Source organism: Cavia porcellus, unplaced genomic scaffold (assembly GCF_034190915.1).
Source record: "Cavia porcellus strain 051 isolate PalLab524CR breed Dunkin Hartley unplaced genomic scaffold, mCavPor4.1 scaffold_17, whole genome shotgun sequence".
NCBI classification, from domain to species: domain Eukaryota; kingdom Metazoa; phylum Chordata; class Mammalia; order Rodentia; family Caviidae; genus Cavia; species Cavia porcellus.
The window spans coordinates 50,058,842-50,070,733 of record NW_026947500.1 but is presented as its reverse complement, the minus strand read 5'-3'; the positions used below and the strand labels follow the sequence as shown (position 1 = coordinate 50,070,733).

The 11,892-nt window shown below is 37.3% G+C and overlaps 1 protein-coding gene across 1 annotated transcript; it reads left to right on the top strand.

Moving 5' to 3' along the window:
• Positions 1 to 10,302: 10,302 nt before the first annotated feature.
• Positions 10,303 to 11,247, top strand: LOC100721488 (olfactory receptor 5G3-like). The gene has a single exon (XM_003464335.1). The coding sequence runs from the start codon at positions 10,303 to 10,305 to the stop codon at positions 11,245 to 11,247; it is 945 nt and encodes a 314-aa protein (XP_003464383.1).
• Positions 11,248 to 11,892: the final 645 nt, after the last annotated feature.

Sequence of the window (11,892 nt, the reverse complement as noted above, 5' to 3'; positions counted from 1 at the left end):
TATTTCCCATAGAACATGTTTAAGTAAATGCAAAGGGATTGAAATTTTTCCATTCATATTAACTGATCATCATGCCCTGGAGTTGGAAATAGATAACAGAAGAAACTGCAAAATCTACATAAACATATGGAAGGTAAACAACACCCCCCTGAAAAAGAATGGATCATAGAGAAACTAAAAGACAAAATTAGACACTATGGATGCAATGAAAGTAATACTAACAGGGAAATATATAGCAATGAATTCTCACATCAGGAAGACAAAATGAGCACAGCCAAACAACATAATGCTGGCACCTTAAGCTTCTAGAAAAATGAAGTCAAGATCAAAGCTTATAGGAGAGAAGAAATTATAAAGATCAGATCAGTAATTAATACAATTGAGACTAAGAAAACAATACAAAGTACTAACAAATTGAATAGTTGTTTCTTTGAAAGAATAAACAAACTTGATAAAGCCCTAGATATCTTTATCGAGAAAAGAAAACAAAGAATGCAAATTCCTACAATTAGGAAGGAAAGGAGTGAAATTACTACAGATGATGTGCACATTCAGAAAATCATCAACACTTACTCTGAAAATCTTTCCTCGCATAGGTTGGAAAATACAGAGGGAAGGTACAGAATCCTAGAAAGGTGTCAATTAATACAGATGAATCAAGAAGATATAAACATTTTGAAGTACGGAATATTAGTTGCTGAAACTTAAAATGTAATTAAAATGTTACCAACCAAAAAGAGCCTGAGAACTGAAAGGAACTGTCAAGCGCTCACTGAAAAGAACCAGGATCTCTGAAGATTTTTGTACTTTGTTTATGATCTTGAGCTTTACTTTGGTAAATGTATTTTCATGTATTTAGCATGAACAGAATGAGCAAAAACAATGCTCACATTTGACAGTTTCTCTGGTGTGAGTGTTGTCAGTCAGAGGATTCTGTAAATACTACTTTTTTTGTTCATAAGGTCGTCCTTGTCTTCTGTAAATTCACTCACACTTTGTCTACTTGTGCTTTGTCATTATTGAGAGAATAGTATTAAATGTTCCACTCTCATTACTCTTTGGAGACAGGCAGTCTTTATTTTGTCTATTTTGCAGTTCTTCTTTTAGGTTCCTAAATTTTGAGAATGCTACATTGTTTTTGATAATTGGACCTTATTTTCATCATGCACTTATATTCTTTATCTTGGTAAATTTCTTTAACATCTATTCAGTCTGATGTTAATATAACTGCAATGAGGCTTCTCATTTCCTGAGATACATACTTAAGGAGTTATAAATGAGCTACTGGTGAACTGTGGGAGTTGATAGAATGTCACATCAGCTCTTCTTGATGGGCTAAATAATGAAACTCATAGCTGAGATGGCTGAGCATACATTATTTGGCTCAAGGATTTCTTCTCTCTTGTGTGACTCCCCATTTGAATGATGTGTTTGTTTCTCTTCCAACTTTTCTATCTCATCTTATTAGTACTTCTTGGAATAGTTTTGCTCTGAACATTATTATTTTTTTAAAATTGCACTCACCTATCTTAACATTTCTACTTGAGAAAATTTGTCAACTATTCTGGCTTTGTTTAGAACTCAATTACTGTCGTGAGTGTCTAGGGCACTCTGAACTCCGGGAAAGGTAAACACGCAAACACGCCTGATCGGGACACGGGGGGTACAGTGCTCGGAAAAGAAGACAGGAGAGACATGGCACCTTTACTGCCTGCACCGCGTTACACTGCACTGCACGCACAATCTTTATTTTAAGATTCATATATAGTAAACTGGATCAGTTCACAGAGCCCAGATAATTAAGTAGTGAAAAGGCATTTTTTGTGGCAAGCTACAACGTGACAGACTACAATGTTTATTCTAAACTATCTAAGTGAAGTAAATAACCACAACCAGTTTTCCTAACTTCTCTAGCCCAGGAAGAAATTCATTAGCTCAAGAATGTTGTTAATTTGTCTGCTGTTAGTGTCACAAAGGGTGGCCAGCCACTTCCTCAAGACTTCTGCAAAACAAAGCCAACTCACAGTATGGATTCCAGAGGGTGAGAGATCTCACTGAGAACAGGCATTCCTATTCTACCTCGGTCTCGCATACCAGGGGGGCTATTGTAAATTGCAGGTTAGAGGGGGTTGGGCCTACAAAGTGACACCTCATCCCCCACACTTCCTTCCTTTTTATTTTTTAACAACAATTTCCATAAGATCAGGTTATTAATAGTATTTCGTCTTATGCAATAAAAATACACAAGAACTATGGCAGTGAGAACTATAATTAAACTAAGTCCCATGCCACTTAAAGTGTGGGTTATGCTCTGCCAGATTCCTTTGGAATCTAATCCTTTCAAAGATTGAGCAAGCAATTGCGCGAATTGTGCCAGGGATTCATCATCATTTTGCTTTGCAAAATCCTTGTCAATTTGATTATGCAAAGATTCTATTTCCTCCTGGGCAGAGGTGTTTCCATTTAGATACATTTTAATCACTTCCCATTCATGTTCTGTTTGATTATAAGGTCGTTGGGTTATACAGAAAGTAGTTGAATTCCAATCACATTTTAAAAACACTTGATGCTGAAGAGCCAATATTTTTCTACCCATCCATTCAACTGTTTGTTTAAGGAGGTCTATTTGCTGCTGTAGTTTGGCATTTATTTGCCACTGAGTTAACCAAAGTTCATGAGAATTTTCATGCCATAATTCTACAACATGTTTTTCTTGCAAAGAGGTTTGTAAAGCTATTCCTGAGACTGCTGCTAGGGAGGCTACAGTTATCAGACTTAACAGTACAGCAACCACTATTCCAATAAATCTTTTTGTACATTTTAACAGATGTTTAAAAAATTCAGTAGTAACAGAAATTACTGGGTCTTGAGACCATGGTCGAGTTAAATTTACAGGCAACCAAATATGAGTTTTTTGTTGTAACAGCATAATTGTATAAGGCTTAGTGAAATTCAATGTGCTATTTAAACAGGTAAACAATTGATAATTTAAACAAGTACAAGAAAAATGTGTAAAATTAAAAGTTCCCACTAAAAAGACATAAGGCAGAGGTGCACAAACAGTAATATTATACATTTTAAACCTAGTAAAATTATAAGTAGTAGATACAGATCGACTAGTCCCTGAATAGGAAACATTGTACAAGGTTACAGGTTGCATAGCGGCTGGAATCTTCCAAGTATGATTTTGGAGGTGATGAGGGTATTCTTCGGCTGCAACAGCAGGGTTAGCGATTCCACCATCTCCCCACCACAAAAGAGGCGTCTTCTGAGGCAAGATAGGAGCTCCGTCAGTTATTTTCTTTGGATCTGGAAGACTATACACAACAGAGAGATTACATCTTGTCTCATTCCATTCAGCACATCCATTAACGAATTTTCCAAATGGTCCCCAAATAATATACCCATCAATATTTTTAGCAAATTTTCCCATACACTGTTGCCAAATTATGAGATAATAAGAAATATTTTATAAGTGAAATCAGGGCATACAGGAAATGTATCTGTATCAGGTGCTGTTAAATTTCTCCAGGTAACATTAAAGGTTTGAGTAGCCAAGGCTTGAAGCCTTGTCCTTTTGTTGCCTGCTTTTATTCCATGTTGAATCCAATACTGCCATCCCAGAGGGATGCAAGGCAGTTCTCCAATGCAAATAGGCCTTTGATTACCATAATAAGTAAAATTGAATAATGTCCCATCATCTTGATTGTGGGGGGTTAAATCAGCCCACGGTGCTGACAAAATTTCTCTAGGTGTGGTATAAAGTAAAATATCACTAGTTCCCCATTTTACAGGTTCTAATAAAGGGGGATTTGGAATATATGCCCAGTAAGAATGTGGGGGTACCTCAGTCCCCGATGCAATGGTGAGTAAGGCACATAAAGCTAAAAACAAGTTTTCAGGGTTTAAAGGCTTTCCTGCTTGAAGGACAAGCCGTTGTCCTTCTATGGTCAATTTTTTTATTTGTCCCCATGTAGGGAGGGGATTTAAATTTGGTCGCTGTGAGCGGTGGGAATTTCTTAGCTGTAATCTGGCCATGGCTGCGACAGGAACAAGCTCAGCATCCTCAGCCTCTAGCTGGTTTCGCGCTCGCTTCTGAAGGCACGGTTCCGGTTCCTGGGGGAGTTGTCTCTGGGACTGGCGAACAGGGTCTGGAGGCGCGGATCCTGATCCATCGTCCAGGGACCCACTGCTGAATTCCATTTTCTGTGGAGATATAACCAAAACCTTTCCCCTTATAGAGCAGTGTGCCCTTCTCCCATTCAGCCTCTGGGGCTGTTTTAGTCCAAATAGGTTCATTAATTACATAGGGCTGTTGTTGCTGTTCGAAATGTCTTTCAGCTCTTGTTAATATTTCACCTTGTGGTAAATTGAGAAAATTTAAAATAAACAATGCTTGATGCAGTAATGTTTTTGGACTGTTTTGCAATTTAAACAGTATTGGTATCTGAATATCCTCCTGACTCCTCCTTTTTAATTTTTTAATTTGCAACTTAAGAGTGCCATGTGCTCTTTCAACAATAGCTTGACCCTGGGGGTTATATTCAATCCCTGTAATATGAATAATATTATGGAGATCACAAAATTGTTTAAATGTTCTGCTAGTGTAAGCAAGTCCATTATCTGTTTTGATTTTAGAAGGAATTCCCATAACTGCAAAAGTCTCCAATAAATGTACAATAACATTTTTAGTGGATTCTCCCTGTTGAGCAGTAGCCCATAGAAATGAAGAATAGGTATCAATAACTACATAAGAAAGCCGACCAAAAGAAGGTACATGTGTAATATCTATTTGCCATAACTCATTAGGTTGAGTTCCTCGAGGGTTGACACCTGCGGGAATAATTCTTAAATGTAATGGTCTACAAATAGGGCAGGCTTTTACAATCTGTTTAGCTTTTGTAAAAGGTATCTTATATTTAAGATGCAAATGTCCTGCATTCGCATGATTAAATTGATGTTCTTCAACGGGTGTAGTGAACATAACTAAGGAATCCACTGTATTGTTACCTGATACTAATGGTCCCGGTAACTGAGAATGAGAACGTAAATGAGTAATAAAATAAGAATGATTTCTTTTTTGAACATGTATTTGTAAATTTTGAAATAAAGACAATAAGGCAGGCTTATTAGAATATAACACAGCTGAATAGATATTTGTCACTACTCCAACAGAATAGGCTGAATGAGCTATAATATTAATAGGTTGGTCAGGAAAATCTAAAAACACTTGCAATATAGCAAAAAGTTCATTTTGTTGCACAGAGTTAAAATTTGTCTGACGTACCCAGTAAGATTTTTGAGTCCAATATGCAGCTTTATTTTTAGATCCATCTGTAAATATAGTCAAAGCTTGTGGAATTGGCTGTACAGCTAATAAAGTATTAACCACAAATTGTTGACGTCTAAAAAAATCCCATAATTTACTTTTAGGAAAATGATATGAAAAAGTTCCCATGAAATCTGCTAAAGCAATTTGTAAGGTTTCAGTAATTGACAACAAATATTCCCATTTTTCCTTAGTTAAAGGGATAACTATATTGTTTATATCTTCTCCTATCAAAGTTATAGAACGAGCTCTACCATTCATAATTAAAGCTGCAACCATATCGATATATGGTGTGACATTTTTAGATTGCTTAGTTTTAGTGAATACCCATTCTACTGGCATAGCATTCTGACCTAAAACTGCAGAGGGATATTGAAAAGTATTAATAATATATAAAGTTAGAGGCAATTTAGGATCAATCCTAATTAAAAATGCATCCTTAATTCGTTGTTCTACAAACTGTAATTCTTGCTCTGCTTTTGCTGTTAAAGAACGAGGGCTGGATGGATCTGAAGAGCCCTGTAGAGTAGCAAACAAATGCTGTAATGCATGGGTAGGAATACCTAGTGTGGGACGAAGCCAATTAATATCCCCTAATAATTTTTGAAAATCATTTAAAGTGGATAACTTATCTCTCCTAATAGACATTTTCTGTGGAATCACCTTTTGTCTAGTAAGAATATATCCCAAATAATGACTAACTTCTTCCTTTTGAATTTTATCCTGTGCTATTACAAGTCCAAATGGAGAAAAATATTGAGGTACAGTTTTTAAAATATCTTCTAAAACATTTCTATCACTATATGAAAATAAAATATCATCCATATTAAATGCTTCCCATCTAGGGGGAACTGCCGCTCCATCTACTGGCTGCGGCCTGATTACAGGGAAAGCAAAGGCAGGCTTTTCCTCGTCAGAATCCCCTAATTTTGGTAGATCAGCCAAAGCTAGCTTGGCTTTACTCCAATTAGGGTTAGATGGAGGAGGTGCAGAGGGAGCTACAGGCGGGTTCTGCTTAACGGAGAGTTGTTTCACCTCTTGTGTTAAATGCTGTATAGCCTGTAAAATTGGGCGATTGTCATAATTTGATGTTGCTGCGGCAGCTAAAGCTGAGTTGGCTGTAGCGGATTTTACTTTCGGTTTGGACGCCTTTTCACTACTTAAAGCAATAGCGTCATTTTGAACTACATTCTGCTCCTCCTCTGTGAGGGGCAATTCCTGAATAACTGGCTTAATTTCTAGTTGAAGATTTTCTACAATATGTTCATCTTCCATAGCTTTTAATAAAGAGTACACAACCGACCAAATAGCCCCAAAACGTAAAGGAATCTTCTCCTCCTGTTGCATAGCCCTTTCTATACTAACCCTTGCCTTCATCCATACTTCTACATCCAAAGTTCCTTCATCTGGAAACCAAGGATTATATTCTTTAATTGTATCAATACACATATCCAAGTCAGCTGACCTGAGCGATATGCCATATATAGATAATAAATGTTTAAGAATTTTTAAGAAAGGAGAGGAAGCAGATTGTCCCATATCCCCGTAATAAAATTATACTTACCTTCCTAAGCAACCTTCGGAGTCCCTGAATTCGGGCGCCACTTGTCGTGAGTGTCTAGGGCACTCTGAACTCCGGGAAAGGTAAACACGCAAACACGCCTGATCGGGACACGGGGGGTACAGTGCTCGGAAAAGAAGACAGGAGAGACACGGCACCTTTACTGCCTGCACCGCATTACACTGCACTGCATGCACAATCTTTATTTTAAGATTCATATATAGTAAACCGGATCAGTTCACAGAGCCCAGATAATTAAGTAGTGAAAAGGCATTTTTTTGTGGCAAGCTACAACGTGACAGACTACAATGTTTATTCTAAACTATCTAAGTGAAGTAAATAACCACAACCAGTTTTCCTAACTTCTCTAGCCCAGGAAGAAATTCATTAGCTCAAGAATGTTGTTAATTTGTCTGCTGTTAGTGTCACAAAGGGTGGCCAGCCACTTCCTCAAGACTTCTGCAAAACAAAGCCAACTCACAGTATGGATTCCAGAGGGTGAGAGATCTCACTGAGAACAGGCATTCCTATTCTACCTCGGTCTCGCATACCAGGGGGGCTATTGTAAATTGCAGGTTAGAGGGGGTTGGGCCTACAAAGTGACACCTCATCCCCCACAAATTACTACTTTTCAGTTTTACTTACTTGGACTGGTAGTTGGAACTGATCTTCGATTTTTATATGTATAGATTATCTCTCCCACTATGGGCTAGATCCCTAGTGTTGATAAATGTTAGTAGAAACTACTCTGTGTTGAATGCTCCTATAAATGCTTTAAATAAACACTTTATTAAACATTTTAAATATTGAAGTAATATCTTCAATAAGTCTTGGTAAAATCAATGTGAGCCAGTAATCATAATTTATTTTAGAGATTAAGTGAATGAGCTACAGCTCCTCTTAAAAGATGGTGCAATTGCAGTATCAGTAAACTGTGGAACTGGGATTTATGCCTACTGATACATTTCCAGAATTCATGGTCATTCTCCTTCATTTCAGCTAGTGCTGGCTGCCCATCAAATAGATTTTAACTGATACAAACAAGTTACTACTCTAGAAGTCTTATTTTTGAGATAAGATAGAGAAATTGAGAGTTGGCTCCTATATAATTAGGATGATTTAAACTTTGTCCCTTCAGGGGGAAAACCTTGAGGATTCAGTTCTTTGGGGACTTGGATGTACATTGTTGAAATCCCTAAAGACAGCATCTATTATTCTGCCCCATGGGTAAATCAATCTGCAGGTCAAGCACGGCACCTCGGTACCCAGGTCCCTCAAGATTGGGCTTTGTCTTCCTCACCATGTGCAATGGAGAGGCCACCACCATGCAGAGAGCTGACGCTTCCATCCTTACTTCTAGACAGTGATGACTTGCTGTGATGGAGTTAAGGAACATAAAAAGGATATCCTTCCAGAAGAGAGTATGCTGTACTTTGGGCCATGTGAACATTTAGAAATATGGCAGAGACTTTGAACTTTGGGACTGGGACCTCACAGCTCTGGATCTCTGGAAGAGCAGATGTCAGTGTTTTGTTTACATCTTTTTCAGAGTAAACAACTCATATGAAAGATTTTTTCTGAAATGAATTGTGTGTTGTTTAATAAAAATGATAGTATCAATGTACTGTAGTCTTGACTACAGATAATTTTAAGTGTTTTTACTTCAAAAAGTATGTCAAGTAAGTTTCTTTCCCATTTTGCAATGCGCATGTATTTCAAAACATATCATACTTGAGAAATATATATCTATACATAAGTATTGTCTACAATAAGAGAAATAATTTTTGAAAAGAGAGATGCTATCCATTAAGAGTTATAAAACTGAAAAATGTTAGATTTTGGAGAGGCATAGCATTCATCCTTTTCACATTAGAAAAGACTCAGTATGACTTACATTAAATAAATAAGAAATAGTTATTGGACAAAATATAAAACTAGTCTGCAGCACCTTTCTTATCTCCAAACATATATGCAGCAATATTTGGATGAATATAAGCAAAATATTTCTGACATGATTTAACGTCCATAATAAAACAGGAGAATGTATTGTCTCTGTGATTGTTGACAATATACTCCACACAATATTAAGCAAGCTATCATTATAAGGATAATATATGAATAAATACAGATGATGGAATTATTATGTATTGTTTGAAAATATTATAGCCTGAGCTTCTAAAATGATTTTAAATGTCTTGAACTGGTATTGCTTTTATTTCCAAAGGCTGCTTATTGATTATGTTGTGCAAGCCAGATTTTTTCATATGAATTATCTTATGAAATCTTAATATTTTAGTCATTTTAAGGAGAATTTTTACCTTTTCTCATTTGACTAATGAATCACTTAAAAATATTTTCTTGAGGGTTTTTACTGCATTATATAGTATATATTTGACGTTTCCTGTGTGTTATTATTATGAATTCAAAATAAATGTCTTAAGTATTGTTTCCATAAAATCTATGACATCTTATAAAATAGCTCTGTTATTTTAGCTCAGGCAATATTTAATTTTCTGTCTAATTTTCATCACAGCCTGCTGCCTGAGCTTTAAGGCACGCATATCATCTCTTCTCCTTGAATCATATCCTTTTACTGGAATTACGCTGTGGGGGAAATTGTGACTTTACTTCTTTTCTACTCAGCGTTCTCATTGTATAATTTTTTTTTCTTTTTCATTTTTATCGGTACCAGGGATTGAACTCACCACCGCCTATTTGCAAGGCAGGTACTTATGCCGCTGGGCTAAATCCCCAGCCCCAATCCTATAATTTTTTTATGGATCCCCATTTTACTTTACACTTATCATACAGCGAATCTTGTTCTCTCAGAGTGCATTTCTTTATGAACATGAAAAACTATCATTTTCTCTACTCTTAAGAGTGAGAAACTTTTTTCTAGTGTGCCTTTGGTCATTTCCACATCCATTTATAAGGGAGAGCAGGCAGTATATCCTGGAACATTGTCTTAGGAACATCATGACATTTGGATACTTGAGTAGGCACAGTTGTCCCTTGCGTAGGTTTTCCTTGTCTATTATGAGGACATGGACATTCATTACCTTACTGTTTTCCCCTCCAAACATAATCTCAAGTGATTTTCATTTTCCCTTCATACCATGAGTCATGAATGGTGATTCCCTGTTAAAATAATCTAAGAAGAACGAGTTTTAGATCACGTATTTGGATAATTTAATTTAACCTAGAGATCGGTGCTAAGTTCTTCAAAAGTAAAACAGACCTACTAACTAGGGATCCTATTTAAACTACCAGCTCAATAAGATTTTAAAATTGTCTTTCATAGAAGTGCTTAAACAATTTGTCCTAGTTTTGCAAACTATCTATAGAAGTTCCTAGTTTTGTTTTGTAACGAAATAATTGTCTTCATTTTTGTGACAGATTCCCTGTGACCCTAATGGAAAGAAAGAACTGGACAGCAATGGCGGAGTTTGTCCTTTTGGGTCTCACAGGTCACCTCCATCAGAAGATCACTATTTTCTTCCTGCTTCTCTCTGTTTATCTCATCACACTGGGCAGTAACTTGGGGATGATCACTCTCATATGGCTCGATCCCAGACTCCACAGTCCTATGTACTTTTTCCTTAGCCACTTGTCCTTTGTAGACATTAGCTCCTCTTCTTCTGTCACCCCCAAGACCTTATGCCATATCTTTGCAGAGAAGAAGAGCATCTCTTTTGCGGGCTGTGCTGCACAGATGTGGTTCCTCGGTCTCTTTGTGGCAATGGAGTGTTTTCTCCTGGCTGCCATGGCCTATGATCGGTACACAGCAGTGTGTAAGCCCCTCCAGTATACACTCATCATGTCCCCGCAGGTCTGTGTGCAGCTGGTCATGGGGTCCTATACCATAGCTGTTATAAGCACCATGACCCATACAGTGTTGACATTTTCCTTACCCTTCTGTGGTCCAAACACAATCGATCACTTTTTCTGTGACATTTCCCCATTGCTTGCGCTAGCTTGTGTTGACACCAGGATCAATAATTTGGTGCTTTTTGTCTTGGCTGGAGCTATAGGAGTGCTCAGCGGTGCGATCATCATGGTGTCCTATGTGTGCATCACAGTGGCCATCCTGAAGATCCAGACTTCCCATGGCAGGTGGAAGGTCTTCTCCACATGTTCTTCTCACCTGGCCGCAGTCTCAATCTTGTATGGGACACTTTTCTTCAACTACGTGCGACCTAGCTCAGGCTCATCTCTGAGTATCAATAAAGTTATTTCTGTGTTCTATACCATGGTCGTCCCTGGGTTGAATCCTCTCATCTACAGCTTGAGGAACAAGGAGGTGAAAGAGGCATTCAAGAGAAAGTTGGAAAGGAAGCGCTTTCTGATTGATGGGTGATGTAATATCTGTTTGTGTATCACCACTGATGGGTCAAAATGCACAGTAAAGATAGTCTGAGTGAATGCTTGAAGATAAGTGCTGGTCCGCCTCTTCACAGAATAACTGGGAAATATAGAACTACTTAAAGATTTGTCTGCCTCTGTCTTGTTCTCTGTGACATATGTGTGTTTCAAACTAAAAGGGGATGAATTAAAAGGGTAAACAGAAAATTATTTTAGAAGCAAATGTAGGTGAATATTTGCACAACTGAGTGTCTGAGATTTTTTATCGTGACTTGGAAACAGAAAATTATGTAGAAAGAAGAAGCAGTACAAATAATTTTAGCAGTAAAATAACAAGTGTAATGAATACTTAGGTTCATTTGCCAACAATGAGATGCTCTCCCCTGTCTGTAAGAGCAGCTCCAAATTCCAAGCAAAATGTAAGTACTATTGGTAAATGTGCCAACAAATGACCAGGCATTGACAATGACAGGAATTTCGAAAACTGCCTGGAAAAAACATCTAACCTCCTATTGGTCAAGTCATTGAGGTAAAATTAATGTGCCAGTGCTGCACCTTTCCTCATAGACCATACCTTCATAGATTTTAAGCATGATGAGAGTTTTATTTATATGCACATTCTTTTTATGCTGTTTACATG